The sequence below is a fragment of the Oryza sativa genome, chromosome 2 (genome assembly GCF_034140825.1).
Source record: "Oryza sativa Japonica Group chromosome 2, ASM3414082v1".
Taxonomy (NCBI): Eukaryota; Viridiplantae; Streptophyta; class Magnoliopsida; order Poales; family Poaceae; genus Oryza; species Oryza sativa.
In genome coordinates this window covers 35,696,085-35,711,777 of record NC_089036.1, presented here as the reverse complement: position 1 = coordinate 35,711,777, position 15,693 = coordinate 35,696,085, and the positions used below count along the sequence as shown (strand labels likewise).

Below are 15,693 nucleotides of genomic sequence, written 5' to 3'. Positions count from 1 at the left end.
TAATTTGATATTATAAATATTACTATATTTGTCTATAAGTTTAGTTAAATTTAAAGTTATTTGACTTTAACCAAAGTCAAAACATCTTATAACTACGGAGGGAGTACCACTTACTCCCTCCTTCCCTAAATGTTTGACACCGTTGACTTTTTTAAACATGTTTGACCGTTCATTTTATTCAAAAACTTTTATGATATGTGTAAAACTATATGTATACATAAAAGTATATTTAACAATAAATTAAATGATAGAAAAAAATTAATAATTACTTAAATTTTTTGAATAAGACGAACGGTCAAATATTTTTTAAAAAGTCAACAGCGTCAAACATTTTGGAATGGAGGTAGTATTTTAGACCTATTTGTTAAGTTCTTTTTTAAAAAAAAAGGTTTAATTTATCTCTATACCTAAGTAGATAATTCACGCAATAATCCGGTACATAATACCCTGGGCCTCCTTAATTAAAAAAAAAAGGTTTAACCATTCAGTTCACTGCAGCCAATGATCAGTGGGGGCCATTCACTGACAGGACTTTTCCATGGCAAGCTGATCGTCCTCTTGTCTGAAAGATTCCAAAGGAAGGGTGGATGACAAGGAGGAAGCCGCCATCCACCACCCAAAATTCTATTGGATTCTACCTATGCATATTGTGCGCCATGATCAGTAAGCACCTACTTGTTGTTGAAAGCACCAAGAGATTAGGTAAATCAAAAGTGTCCAAAGACAACATCAGGAAGCATACAAACACAAAGCTTGCATCACTGAAAGAGTGATTTGGTTCACTCATCACTGGGTTAGCGACATAGTAACAAATGTCACTACTTACTAGGATTGGATAAGTGCAAATGTGAGCTAATTTAATCACTGTGTTCACTGTGGTAGGTAGAAAACAACAGTTGATTCACAGTTTAGCAGTATTATAATGCTAGCTCGCCTACTAGTTTAAGGAAAGATCCTATAATTTGACACTCTATAAAGTGAGCTTCGATTATTTGTTGGTACATGTTGTATTTATTTGACTCTAGTTTTTTTTCTTAATCGCCACACGTTGTCTTGTGGAAACAAATTTTGTACTATGCGCGTATTTTCTCGATGAATATCCAGGAGCGTAGAAATAAGTTCATTTGTTGGTACATGTTGTATTTATCTTTTGAAGATAAACATGTTGTTTTTATGATCTTCAACAATTAGTACGGTAGAAAACACACAGTCATGAATTTTGTACCAATCCGTGTGAAGCTCACGCCATTATTACGGTTACAATCACCATTTTTGATATGACAAATGCAGTGAAAGGAAGTAAGAAAAAGTCTCCCCAACTCATAAATACTTCCAATGCTATTTTTTTCTACAACTACAAATATCAGCATTGCACTTACTCTGCCCTTTGGCCATCTTCCATCCATCCAAAAACATCCACACTTTTCATACAAACAAACAAAATTCAGAGTGCATAAAAACAACAACAAAAAAGAGTCAGATGTACAAGGGAGAAAATGAAAGGAAAGAGAAATAGAAGTAACCCCACAAAAATGTTCCTAAAATCTCCAACCAAGGAGCAAGGACCCATACATAGTATGTCTAATACTCAGGGGGTTTGATACAAAAAAAGCTTATGCTTTTATTCCAAAGTCCAATACAAGTCTTTGGGGAATTGGCACAGGCAGGAGAGAGAAAGAGAGAGAGACCCATACCAATGCCAAGAACAAGAAATCAGAGAGCCCAAGCAAAAAATCCAATCCGAATCCCCTCCAAAAACCCACCAAACAATCTCCTCCATCTCCAAGAACAAGAACAAGAGAGCATCCTAGAACATTAGGGGATAAAGGAGGAGGAGAAGAAGACCAAGAAAAGGTACTACCTTTCATCTCTCCCTCCCCCCCAAATACACACTGGTCGCAAAACGAGAGGCCGCCTCAGCCTTCTCCAATCCCCTCTTACGGAGAGCAAAGCAAGCAAGATTTTTCTTCGATCTCTGCTCGAGTTTCTTGCTGTGAAGTCTGTTCTTTTTTCTTAACTGTTACTGCTCGTGCGTTTTTGAGAAGTTTCGAGAGGAGAGGGAGGAGAGTTCAAGAACTTGGAGAGAAGGGGATGGATCCGGTGTTGCTGGACGACATCATCCGGAGGCTTATCGAGGTGAAGAATCTGAAGCCGGGGAAGAACGCGCAGCTTTCGGAGTCGGAGATTAAGCAGCTCTGCGCAACCTCCAAGGAGATCTTCCTGAATCAGCCCAACCTGCTCGAGCTCGAGGCCCCCATCAAAATCTGCGGTAATTTCCCTGTTTCTTGTCACGCGTGAGCAATATCTTTGATGTTGGCTGCCCTCGAAAATGTCATCTTGGGGATTTGCTTGGTTGGTCAACGGGTAGCAAGTGACTGCGTCGTGCTGTTTGGATGCACTTGCTTAATGTACTATACCCGATCTTTTGATTGATAGCCAGATATTATCCAGCTTTTTAGGTGTTTTGTCGCTTGATGATCCGGTTATCGACTCGAACAGAGGTTTACCACATACTTCCTAATGAATCATGTGATTCAGTATTTCCGACTATATGTTTGCTCATAGAAAGCTTATACTCCGTGAGGCAGACGATGGTTATATCTAGATTTCTCAGTGGTTCAGTACAACTGAACCATACCGACTATATTTGCTGATTGAAAGCTGCTATTTTGTGAGGCGATTTGTTGATAGAAAGATCAAAGATAGACTTTCAAGCTGCTACTAGGAAACTTTTGACCGCTATAGTTTATGGTGAATTGATCATACCTGATACAATCACATTTAATGTATCTCAATATCTGGCGGTCTGGGTACACCAGCCTGATATTGCAAGTTTTTTCTCATCTCAAAAAAGGGAGAGAGAGAGAAGTCTTCAATTTTTTCCCCAGGTTTCTTGCTGGGTCCTGTTGATAGAAATATGCCAATATCTTTAGGTTGTGTTCCATTCAGGATTTTGTGTTAGTATGAATTAAGAGGAATCTTTGATCATAGATGTTAAGGCTGTATTCTTTTTCCTCATGGCATCTTGCCATTATATTCCATGAGAAACAATAGTTCTCACAAATCAATAACATTTGAGCAAAATGTGGCAGCAGTTGACATTCATTTTTTTTATGAATTCCAATATTTGTTGTGAGCAAACCTTAAGCAGCTTTAATAACACGTCATCAAATTTATTAATCTTGCATAATTTCTTCTGATCAGGTGATGTTCATGGACAGTATTCTGATCTCCTGAGGCTGTTTGATTATGGTGGGTATCCACCTCAGTCCAACTATCTCTTCTTGGGCGATTATGTGGACCGGGGAAAGCAAAGCCTTGAGACGATATGCCTTCTTTTGGCTTATAAGATCAAGTACCCTGAAAACTTCTTCCTACTCAGAGGCAACCATGAATGTGCATCGGTCAACCGCATCTATGGATTTTATGACGAGTGCAAGCGCAGATTCAGTGTAAAACTCTGGAAGACTTTTACTGACTGTTTTAACTGCTTACCAGTGGCAGCATTGATAGATGAAAAGATTCTTTGTATGCACGGAGGTCTTTCTCCAGAGTTGAATAAGCTGGATCAAATACTCAACCTCAACCGCCCCACGGATGTGCCTGATACTGGGTTACTTTGTGATCTCCTTTGGTCCGATCCATCCAATGACGCACAAGGGTGGGCTATGAATGATCGAGGTGTCTCATATACATTCGGGCCAGACAAAGTGTCTGAATTTCTTGAGAAGCATGATTTAGACCTCATCTGTCGAGCCCATCAGGTGCCCCATGCTCACAATTACCTGACCTTTTTATTTTTCTTACCAAGTGAATTGATTTATCAGTTATTCTTGCCTTGTTGGAATTCAGGTTGTCGAAGATGGGTACGAGTTCTTTGCTAACCGCCAACTTGTAACAATATTCTCGGCCCCTAATTACTGTGGAGAATTTGATAATGCTGGTGCCATGATGAGTGTAGATGATACACTGATGTGCTCTTTTCAAATACTAAAACCAGCGAGGAAAATGTTGGGTGGTTCCACGAATTCCAAATCCGGCTTCAAGGTATGCATAACTAGTAGTATGCAAGTGACAGATATTTTTATTATTTATACAATATATAGCGATTCCCTGCAGTGTCCCTTCCAAAAAAAAGGGACATGCTGATATTTGCTCTCTACATGCCACTGTTGCTCTGTATAGTTGTTCCGTTTCGATTTATTTTCATATTTTTTAAAAAATGTGAAAATGATTTGAACTGGTAGCGTGACGTTCATGGAACATTTTAAAGAAAGATTTGCACTCAATGTAATATTATTAACTGAGCACTTGTCTGACCACCAAACCTGCTCAGGAATTCCTGTGCACTTGATAATTCCAGAAGTTAGGGCACTTATTGCTCTTTTTTTTAACAGAATGAAGTGGCAGGTTTCAGTTGGCTGAGGTGATTGTGTGCTTAAGCTTATCTCCTGCAACTGCCTACTTTACCAACAATTTGACTTCCACTCTGATTAAATTGCCATAGAAATACAATGCTCAGCAATACTAATTATTAGCTCTTACAATTGAAATTCGCACGCCAACCATTTTTGGTGATATCCTATTTGTTTCTGGTTGTATGAAAAGTTCACGAGGTTGCTATATAATACATTCAGACAATTCGATTTCTTCCTCGATAGATTACATTTCCAGTGTATGCCATGGCAATGCATGTTGTAATCATAGAGGACGAAGTTGGTGTTAGACATTGACCTCACAGAACAGTTCAACCCATATCTGATGTTACACCCTATTGCCTTTGACCTACTTTGTTTTGTCCCCCACTAAGCGCGCGTGGCAGTATCAATACAAAGATAGGAAGTTGGTTAGGTAAGTACAGGTCCACTTTTTGAGGCTAGATCAGATGTAAAAAACTAGTACAAGAGCATAATTCTGCATTACATTAGAATTATCTACATTCTTGAAATATCAACAATATATTCTTGAATAAATGAATGACACTAATGCTGAAATGTATCTAACCTCCATTTCTCCCCTGTTTGATTAGTCACTGAGAGGGTGGTGACGATGAGCAAAGCTGTGATCTGATCTGCTGGCGCATGTCTTCTACAGCGGCTGCGACTAACCGGCATTTTCGCCTACAGCTCGGGTCCATAAACAGCGAAGCAGATAGAAATGTGTACAACTTTCCAGCCGATGGAACTGTACATCATCGTTCATGTTGGATTAACACTTGTTGTAATGTATTATTGGTTTTACCATGCGGATCTCTTATCATATGAGAGGATGTGAATGAAAACTGTTCTCCCGTCCTCCCCCCTAAATTCAGAAAAGTTCAGACAGAAGGACTCCAATAAAAATAGCTAGAATCGAATGCTTTTGAACCAAATTTCCATCCAGTGAGCACCAGTGCTAACATAGTTATATCCCAAGAGGTAGTCCCATTGAACCTGCTATTACTGAATTTTTCTGCCCTTTTTATCCTCTTGTGTCTGCTTGCATCTGTGCTTTCGGTGGTTGAAGAATCGGTGGGTTCTTCTTGTGGAAACTGTTGTTTCTTATTGCGTTGATCTGATAACCTGACGTCTCATCTGAGCTAATCAGAATGAATGTTTGATTCTATGCGTTGTAAAGCTCAGTTTAAGGTTTCAAAGTGCTTGCCTTTGGATCGATTAAAATGAAAAAGGAGAGGATAGCATGGGCTGAATTGTGATCCTTCCTTTATACTTCCTCTGTTTCATAATGTAAGTCATTCTAGTATTTTCTACATTTGTATTGATGTTAATGAATCTATTTAGATATATATGTCTAGATTCATTAACAACAATATAAATATGGGAAATGCTAGAATGACTTACATTGTAAAACGGATGGAGTAAGAGTTATTATTATTATTCTCAACCTTTTACCACTTCAGTCTAATATTCGATCGTTGTTAAAGCGTCAGAATATGTTCGCTGGACGAGATCATGAACTGTGGATATGACAAGCAAGCGGAAAAAGAAAAATAAAAATCTTGCTCGAGATGAGAATCAGATTCGTTGTTACGACACGCGCACTATCAAAGAGGGATGGATGATCAGGAGGCAACGCAAATTTCTCTCCGTTGGAACGACGAAGAATTCAAAACCAGATTTACCAGACACGTCCACATCAAACGCTGGAAAAAAGGATGCAATTGCAAGTCTTTAAAACTTTCTACGGGCACCATTAAAAACTATAGGAAAATTGGTTTCATGACATTGATAGTTTTCGAGTTTAGATTTTAAGTATTCATCATCCAATTGACTGCTATGTTCCATTCACGCATAGTATATATGTACATCCAGAAATCATCAGGCTCTGTTTCAAATGTTAGCATGTGTGATTGCATTTTCGCCTAACAATTCCTACCTCACTCACAATCACATCGTGTCAACCACTGTTAGGCTAAATCTCCTACATTAACAGTACTAATAAATAAATTTGTACTAGAAGTGAGGATCACGATCCTCTGCAGTCGACTGCACCGTACCGTTGTCACTAACATATGGACCCACAGATCTACATAGGAGGATCTCAATCGCGCTGCACATCAACTACAGCAACATCTATCTATATACATCGCCTGATGAACAACAAAACCACAAAAGAAGAAAAAAGCATCCTTTACACTGTCAAAAAAAAATGCATCTTTTACTGTAAAAAAAAATTGCATCTTTTTTTTTTACTGTGAGGATGCATGCGATGCGGCGGTGGTCAGTCAGTCTCCGGCGAGGTGCGGTGGGCGGTGAGTGAGTCTCCGGCGAGGTGGGTGGGGTTTCACCTTCACCTGGGAGCGATGGAGATGGAGATGTCGGTGGGGATGCGGAACTTATCGGACCAATCCTGCGCCTCCAGGAAGAGCTTGGACACCTTGGCGGCGACCCACGACATGTCCGGCCGCGCCGCCGCGTCCCTCGCCACGCACCGCAGCGCCACCGCCGTCATCGCCTCCGCCGCCTCCACCGGGAACGAGTCCCTCAGCCTCCGGTCCACCCACCGCCGCATCGCCTCCCCTCCTCCCCCCTCCGCCGCCGCCTCCGCGCTCTCGATCACCGACGTCCTCTCGTACTCCCCCGTCGCCTTGTTCTGCTCGTACCTCACCGCCTCCTGCCCGGACACCAGCTCCAGCAGCACGACGCCGAGCGCGTACACGTCGGATCGCCGCGACGGGGCGGCGCCCGCGATGAGCTCCGGCGCCATGTACCCGCGCGTGCCCTCGATCCGCCTCCCCCGGCGGTCTCCCAGGAGCTCGCCGGCGAGATCGGCGGCGCCGAAGTGGGCGATCTTGGCGCGGAGGGTGGGGCCGTCGCCGGAGACGAGGACGGTGGAGGCGGAGAGGCGGTTGTGGACGGTGTCGGCCTGGAGGTGGACGTAGTGGAGCGCGTCGGCGACGTCGGCGGCGACCTTGAGGCGGGACTGCCACGACGCGAGCGGGGTGAAGGACGGGCTGTTGGGGTTGCGGAGGAGCGCGGACAGCGGCGACGCGTCCGGGAGGAGCTCGTAGGCGAGGAAGAGCGAGCCGTCGGGCGACGCGGCGGCGCCGAGGAGCCGCGCGATGGCGGCGTGGTGGCAGTGGCCGAGGGCGGCGAGGCGGGCGGCCACGTGCGCCTGGTCCCGCCGGAGCGGGCGCCGGAACACCGCCGCGGAGTGCCCGCGGAGGGAGCAGCGGAAGGAGGTGGAATTGGGGGCGAGGCGGTGGGAGGAGGAGAAGTTGGCGGTGGCGGCGGCGAGCTCGTGGAAGGTGAGGAGGAGGGGGAGGTCGGGGAGAGAATCGCGGAGAGCCTGGAGCGAGGCGGCGGTGGAGGAGGAGGTGGCGGTGGCGGTGGATGGCGCGGAGGAGGAGGAGGTGGTGGAGTACTGGGTTGCCGTGGCGCGAGGCGACCGCTGATGCTGATGCTGATGCTTTCTTGGGGTGGTGGCGGTGGAGGCGGAGGCGGCCATGGAGGCGGTGGCGACGGAGCTCTTGGTCTTGCACATCCGATGATCCTTCTCCTCCTCCTTCTCCTTCTCCTCCGGCTCCGGATTGGGCTTGGGTTTCCGCTTCCAGAGGGTAACCATGGGCGAGGCGACGAGCTCCGAGCTCGCTTGCTTGGTTGCTTGATTGGTTGAGCTAGTGGCCGCCCAGATCGGGAGGCGGCTGCTGCTGTGGAGAGTTGAATTGCGGCCAGCTAATAAAGCTTGCGCCTTTGTCCTTTGCCCTTGATGAGAGGGAGGGGAGGGGAGGGGAGGAAGAAGATGATGATGGACAAGGAGGGTTGTCAGGTCAGAGACAGGTCAAATGTGCCCAACTGGATATTGGCATGTTGCAATTTTGCATTGCAATCTTTGTTTTTCACTGCTACCTTCCAAAATAGTGGTGTGTTTAGTTCACGCTAAAATTTAAAATTTGATTGAAATTAAAACGATGTGACAGAAAAATTAAAAGTTTACGTGTCTAGGAAAGTTTGAAAAAAAGTTAGGAACTAAATCAGGTCTAAGTTTACTTTTTATTTATTTCACACATGCTAATACAACAAAAGACTAAAATACTCATCTTTATTAAATCCAAGATGTAACTATTCATCACTTTATCTACTCTACTTTTAATGTAATTATTTCTTTACTTTACAAATTTCGATGTAGTATTGATTAATTTAAAAGTGAATTTATTTTGGAATAAATAAAAGGAATTAAAAATGAACTTATTACCTAACGGAGGGAGTAGGACTGTAGGAGTGCATAAGTTTCAACTATAATTTCATTCATGAGAGCATAGTTGCCAATGTTGTTTTTTCTTTGTTGGTGGTTCATTCCAGTTGAAAAACAAGAGGATAATGTTTTTTTTTCTAGTGATTGATTCGCTGTTTGTTTTTCTAAACGGCTACTGATCTTTTTGTGCTTTGCGAGATGTTTAATTGCTATGGAATTAAACATATTGTGCTAGGGCCCAACATTCCCACAAATCACATGCTTACCTTTTCTTGGTTGAAGCCAAACACACTCCTCATGGGGTATAATTGTCGTTTTAGATACGCTTTTAGTCAAACTTTCGATTTTTGTGCATCTTTAAATGCCTAGGCTCATCATATGATCTGCATCAAAAGATTAGTTTAATTATTAGGTATTGCAAGTAAACTATGGCATACAAGTTAAATTCAGAATCTCTACAAATCATTTTCTTTTGCAACAAATGATAAATGAAACAAAGTATGAAAAATCCCATGGATCTTGTTGATCGGGTTTGAAGGAAGGGATATATGCCGTCTCTATTGATCCGTGTGCTTATTTTCAGTAGAACAATGGTCCTTTCACCGACTAGCTAGCTCGTCTGAACCCTGAAGAGGAGACAATTGAATCACAGTATCCCTATAGCTATCTAGTTGACCCTTTGGGCCAACGACGACGACTAGTGCGCTGCCGCTTACTGTAGTAGTATACTGTCACTTGCATCTTTGCTGGAACACAAGTTGAACTGCATTTGCCTGCAATACAATGAATGGTGTAGTTAATTAGTATATACTTATTATTACTCATTATTTTTTCAGTTAATCGGACCTCTTCCTAGCTTCATCCACTGTCTGAAAAAAAAATGCCTGCCTTATGTATGCAGTGCACTAGATCGATCTGAAAGCATAGAAATGAGTAAGTGATCGATCAAGTGGCTCATCCAATTCTGACCTGACCGACCTCTGGCTGTCTGAAATTCAACCCAATTGATGATCGATCGATCGATGCCGACTGGCTGCCGTCTTCGGCAGGCACGCATGCACGATCCATCGATTATGATGCAACTAGCTTCAAGTTGCACTGCAAATGTAAATTACTACGTGGAATAATATTACCAAGTCATCTGTCATCTCTAGTACCTAATTAAGTCGATCAAAAACTCCCAATTATTCAGCACGAACAACTTCCCAGTTAGGGTAGTTTCTCTCAAAAAATCCCAATATTTGCATGCACACATCTAGACTAAAATAGAGAGAAAATTAAGGAAAGGATCGATCGGTTGACTCCATCGGGATAATTAATTGTGCTGGTAAATGCAATTAAACAGCATGCGAGCTATAGACAACAGGCATGGTGTACAGCGACGTGACTGCATGTAGTATCGTCCACGAGCCAAGATCGATTGATTAAACAAACAAATGATGATGCGTGCTGCGTAATTAGCTACTACTAGACGACTCCAAGCAGAACAGCGGAGAAGAATTAACAATTCTTTTCTGCTTTGATTTTGTCTCCGAGAGTAGATGATTCTGCCTCCTTAATTCGCCTCGTCACAGGATGGAAACAAAGGAAAGAAGGCAGCTTAAGCCACCATATGACAGCGACGCCTCTTTCGTCATGCTCTGCTGTGTCCAGCCTCTGCATAATGTGAATGATACTCCTACAGCATCAGCATTCACACTTGGACCGTGTAGTGATGATCATCCGATTAAGATGTCTCTGTAATTATGTTAATTTTGATCCTCCATTTCGTATGTAAATGTTGGCCAATTCGTCCGAAGGATGCACCAACAAAAGCATGCTACTCTAGCTGGTAGGAGTAATTCACAGGTCAAAATAATACAGACGCAATGACGCATCAGAGGCAGGTTTTTATGTTGAACTGGTAGTGCAAGATTACTCTCTCTAAAACATTGCGTGCTGCTTTGCTCAACCTCATCTTAGCCGCCTCTCGGAGTCAGCTAGTTAATTAGGACCTGGCTCTTAATTTTGCACAATTCTACTAAGATTGTTCACAGTCATTTCATCAGAAAATGAACAATTTGTTATCTGAAACTGAAAAGATGTCATCTATTCATAGTATAATACTAGAATACTATCGAATCTGAGAGTGAACACTGTCTCGTGCTGCTCGATCAAAAAAAATTGAGAGTGAAATGTCTACAATACATCTCAGTCAACAACAATCCACAAACAAAAACGTGCACAAAAACACAACTCAAATGGTTTAGTATGGAGGACTAACAGCAGGACGCCTACAAGGACCAATATACTGTCTGAAGTGAACAGTCAAAAAATGTGGCAGAGAAACTTGTACAAATTAAGGAACTTGCCAGGCTCATTCTCTCTTGCTTCATCACTACACAAAAGTTCATTCAGAGTTTGCTACAAAGACTTGTAATAATCTTTTTGCTAGCATTTGGGTTAATTTCTGGTGGCAAAGTGCTTTGCCTGATATTCTGAATGTCTGAATCTTATTTCATTTCTATAGAATAAACATATTAACTGATTCCGAAGGAAAAGAAAATGAATTTGCATAGTACTAGTAGTACTGCATTAAACCCAAATACTAGCAAAAAGATTAATGCAGTACTACTAGAAGGTTCAGTATGATTGGCATGGCCTGAATGGATGGATGAATTTTGGATGCGATCCATGCATGTGCAGCTTGGTTCTTGATCTAGCTGTTCCAGCTTTGCTCAAGATCTGCATGTCCAGCATCTGTTTGCTTTATGTTCCTCGATTAATGAAGATGCATCAAATAATGGCGTGATGCAGTTGATGCTGTCCAGTCTCAGATTCCATGCATGACTTCTCAGTTCTCACACGGATGAAGGAAAACGCAGAAGCAAATCAGGATGAAATCAAGCAAGAAGCGATCGATTCGGCGTGTGCTGGATCGGTTTCCGTTGCTTCTACCAAAGTTTTTTTCTCGACGTCCTCTGCCTCGTTTTCTTTGCCGATGATGTCGGCCGGCGGCGGAGGCTGTCGCCGGAGAAGACGACGTCTCCGGCAGCGAAGGGAGAGCAAAATATGTCACAAATCTGGGCCGTTCGCTCTCTAACGGACGGCTATCGATCGCAGCCATTTACAGATCTTACGGCCCAATTTGAGCCGCAAAACGAGCGAGTCATCCAGTCACCGCCTAGGCCCAGTAACCAATGGTAGCGATCCTAGTTTGGGCCGAATTGGTTCGCCATCAGATATTGGGCTAAATTTCCATTCAAGTTACATTAGGCCCAATTATGACAAGAACCTCTTGGGCTATGAATCCGGCCTAGGCCCATAGTCCGGTCGGCCCACAACTGCCTTGTGCTCGGCCCAGTTTGAGGAACAATTGGTAGATCCAAATCTGGATGGGCTGTATTGGGCCTCATCTCAACTAAAGTAAAACTAGGGCCCAATTATAAAAGCAAGGCCCACACGCTCCCCTTGTCTTGTTGCCTCTCTCTCTTATTCTTCTCTTCGACCGTTTCTTCGCCGACAAGAAGAAGAAGGCTCCCCGCGGCTGCGGCGGCGGCGGCGACCAGCCCTTCCCCTTCTCCTGCTTCGACAGTTCGCCGCCATGGCCACTCGGTTTCTGCCTCTGGTGCGCCGCGGCCTTGCCGGCGTCCTGAATCAATCGCCCGCGCCCGCGTCCACCCGAGGTGATTCCCCCAAACTTTTTTTTGCTTTAGCTCCCTCTTTTGGTTCGGCATGGATAAATCTAGTCGATATTGGTGATGACTCTCGCGGATGTGTGTTTTACTTGGAGAGGCCGGTGGTTGGAGGCTCGAATCCGGGGTTGCTGCTGCCACTACAGTCAAATTTTGTTTACACTGCGTCTGCGCCCTTTTCCCTTGTGTTTGGGGGTATGAGAAGATTGAAATATGGAAACAAGGGGATTCCCTTGTTTTGGGATTGATTTTGGTAAAATTAAGGTGATATGGTTGAAGAACTGAAGAAAAAACTTGGTGGCAACTATAGTAGTAATAATAAAGATAAGATTATAGAGTCAATTGTGTCTGTTTGTTGCTAGTTGTCAGTTCCTGCCAGATTGGCAAATATCTAAAGCATTTACCATTCAAATCATTACGTATGACAAGAATTTACTTACATCTTTGCAATAGGAATTAATTAAACAGTCAACTAATGAAAATCTGTTATTGCAGGATTCTTGTTTCCTGCACCTGTGACTGCTGGCATAAGATCTCTGCAAACTATCATGGAAGCAAGCAATAATGCTTCAGATGACCGTAACCAGGACATAGAGGATTCCAAAACCGACACCGTGCCAGCTACGGTCCCTTCATCGGATTCCGGCTTCAAAGTTAGAGATACATCAAACTTGAAGATCTCACCGAGACACGACCTCGCCATGATCTTTACGTGCAAGGTTTGCGAGACCAGGTCTATGAAGATGGCGAGCAAGGAATCATATGAGAAAGGAGTGGTGGTCGCTCGTTGCGGCGGCTGCAATAATTTCCACCTGATCGCGGATAGGCTTGGCTGGTTTGGGGAGCCAGGAAGCATCGAAGACTTTCTAGCCGAACAAGGAGAGGAGGTGAAGAAAGGCTCAACAGATACTCTTAACTTCACTCTTGAGGACTTGGTTGGGTCTCAGGCTAATGATAAGGGCCCTTCTGATAAAAAATAGATTTCTCTTCAGTATGGCTTTGGGTCAAGACAACTTAAAAAAGGTTAACTCCTAAGGAAATCCACAAGTTTTTTACTCGATATCATGACTTCTCAAGGTGGAGTAGTCCAACTTTTTGCACTTGTTAGTTCTGATGTTATTGCAGTGTAATTGTCAATTCTCAACCTTGTGGCTAAGTCCACCGTGTGGCTTTGGTAAATTTATTGTAGTGGACACGACCCGATTATGTACTAGGCTGTGTGTCATAGTTTTGTGATGTTCTTGACAAAAGTAACAAAACTAATTATGGAAATGTTTCCCTTTGAATCACTATATTGTCATGTTAGCTACTCCCTCCGTTTCACAATGTAAGACTTTCTAGCATTGCCCACATACATATAGCTGTTAATGAATCTAGACATATATATGTGTTTAGATTTATTAACATCTAAATGAATATGGACAATGCTAGAAAGTCTTACGGGAAATGTTTACTGGAGGAAGTACCATTTGATTTCAAAGTATGAAATGTTTACTGGAAAGAGATGCAAATCTCACAGGGAAGAACCAACAAGTAATCTGATATTCACTTTTTACAACCTCACGCTGAGGCAACAAGTGAAACTCGAGATGTTTCTTTTGGTATGTATTATCAGCTAGTCTGAAACTGATGGTGCCTCTATATGTATTATCAGTTGCTTGATATGATATTAAAGAATCTGCTCTCAAGTACATTACCTGTGGCATAACGGAAGAGGCTCTATTGTACATTCCATCTCACAGAAGTTCACAAGTTTTTTGCTCAATGTCATCGCTTGTCAAGGTGGAGTAGTCCAACTTTTTACACTTGTTAGTTATGATTATGAACTTATGATGCGATTTGCTCAATGTCATCGCTTGTCAAGGTGTAGTCCAACTTTTTACACTTGTTAGTTATGATTATGAACTTATGATGCGATTGCAGTGTACTGGCCTTGCTGAAAGTCACAACTTTTTTCTTTGAAACAAGAAAGTCACTACATTGAGGCTAAGTCCACATATCACGCTAGTAGTTTTATATTGTGGTGGACAACCTGATTCTGTACTAGGTTTTGTGTCATAGTTTCATGTTCTGTGATGCTCTTGACCAAACTACTACTCCCTCTGTCCCAAAATATAAGCATTTTTAGCATAGTGATAAGTTAAACATTTTCAACTTTAACTATTAATAAAAAAAGATCAATCATGTAAAATTGATGTTACTAGACTTATCATTAAACAAATTATCATAATATGTAAGTCTTTTTATTTAAAACATATTACTTTTATAGATATTGTTGGTCAAAGTAGCATCTCGGAGACCGTGTTTAAGTCTAAAAATGCTTATATTTTGGGACAGATGGAGTAGTTATTATGGGAATGTTTCTCATCTGTATACATACTGTACTATGTAGTCGTGTTACCTGCAATTTGACCTGAAAGTACGAGAAGTTTGCTACTGGAAAGGAAGAGCTGCAAATCTCACAGTGAACAACGTAGACGGTCCTGATGTTTTGAAGGGACACGTGGATGGTTGGATGGATTCTTCGGCTCTGTGGAGAGACTGCCCGGCCCATTGAGACATTGACCAATATGGAGTGGGCCCATATATGGGCTTGCCGACTTCGAGGATGAGGTCAAAGTCCAAGTCAAAGTCAAGCCATCCGTCTCACTACGGCGAATTGGTGATCAATAAATCAAATTAATCATGGTCCGCTTCCACACTGCCATCAAAACTGATGGATGACGATGATGGATCATCATCTGCAACTGCAGCCAGATGGTGACACAAAACAGGGGCATGTACGACTATTATTTATTATACTCTATTCGTCCTAAAATATAAAAGATTTTGCCCAAACGTGACACATTCTAATACAACGGAATTTAGACGGTACTTCGTTATACTAAGACCCGGTTTAATTCAGGTTAGGATTATTATAATCTAAATTATTAGAAGTAAGTTAAAACAAACAGATAGCATTACTATAATCTGGTAATCCACTCTAAATGTACTTTTTAAGATAATTGGGTGATTAACATCTAACAAACAATTAATAATCCAGAGAAACAACAGCTGACTGCTTATTCTATGTTGGTTTATTATAATCCAGCTCATGATATTCTGCCTCAATAATTTAGATTGCAATAATCTTAAACTAAAACAAACAGGTGTTATATCCAATAAAAAAAAACCTTATATTTAGGAATAGATGGAGTACTGTACATTTCAAATGCATCTCCACCTGATTATTGCAAGCTGCATGCCGTCCACCAAGGGGCAACTCTCAATTCCATACCATCTACGTTATCAACACCTTCGCTTTCAATATACGGCGTTTTTCAAT

General features: G+C 42.4%; 3 protein-coding genes across 3 annotated transcripts; 2 read left to right on the top strand and 1 right to left on the bottom strand.

Annotated features, from left to right (window-relative positions):
- The first annotated feature begins 1,648 nt into the window (after positions 1-1,648).
- Positions 1,649-5,371, top strand: LOC4331166 (serine/threonine-protein phosphatase PP1). The gene is made up of 5 exons (XM_015769900.2): positions 1,649-1,854; positions 2,046-2,269; positions 3,205-3,764; positions 3,853-4,047; positions 5,030-5,371. The coding sequence occupies exons 2-5, from the start codon at positions 2,092-2,094 to the stop codon at positions 5,045-5,047; spliced, it is 951 nt and encodes a 316-aa protein (XP_015625386.1). The 5' UTR covers positions 1,649-1,854; positions 2,046-2,091; the 3' UTR covers positions 5,048-5,371.
- Positions 5,372-6,254: 883 nt separating this feature from the next.
- On the bottom strand, positions 6,255-8,210 carry LOC4331165 (protein LYK5). Its single transcript, XM_015769898.3, has one exon. It carries the CDS (start codon positions 8,062-8,064, stop codon positions 6,790-6,792), a length of 1,275 nt encoding a protein of 424 aa, XP_015625384.1. The 5' UTR covers positions 8,065-8,210; the 3' UTR covers positions 6,255-6,789.
- A 3,984-nt stretch (positions 8,211-12,194) lies between these two features.
- Positions 12,195-13,657, top strand: LOC4331164 (uncharacterized protein C24H6.02c). The gene is made up of 2 exons (XM_015768181.3): positions 12,195-12,359; positions 12,864-13,657. Exons 1-2 carry the CDS (start codon positions 12,278-12,280, stop codon positions 13,346-13,348), a joined length of 567 nt encoding a protein of 188 aa, XP_015623667.1. The 5' UTR covers positions 12,195-12,277; the 3' UTR covers positions 13,349-13,657.
- The last annotated feature ends 2,036 nt before the right edge of the window (positions 13,658-15,693 follow it).

Coding starts and splice junctions, on each gene's coding strand:
- LOC4331166 (XM_015769900.2), top strand. CDS start 2,092: ATGGATCCGGTGTTGCTGGACGACATCATCCGGAGGCTTATCGAGGTG. Junction 2,270..3,204: donor GGCCCCCATCAAAATCTGCG/GTAATTTCCCTG, acceptor TCTTCTGATCAG/GTGATGTTCATGGACAGTAT. Junction 3,765..3,852: donor TCATCTGTCGAGCCCATCAG/GTGCCCCATGCT, acceptor GTTGGAATTCAG/GTTGTCGAAGATGGGTACGA.
- LOC4331164 (XM_015768181.3), top strand. CDS start 12,278: ATGGCCACTCGGTTTCTGCCTCTGGTGCGCCGCGGCCTTGCCGGCGTC. Junction 12,360..12,863: donor CGCGCCCGCGTCCACCCGAG/GTGATTCCCCCA, acceptor CTGTTATTGCAG/GATTCTTGTTTCCTGCACCT.
- LOC4331165 (XM_015769898.3), bottom strand. CDS start 8,064: ATGGTTACCCTCTGGAAGCGGAAACCCAAGCCCAATCCGGAGCCGGAG.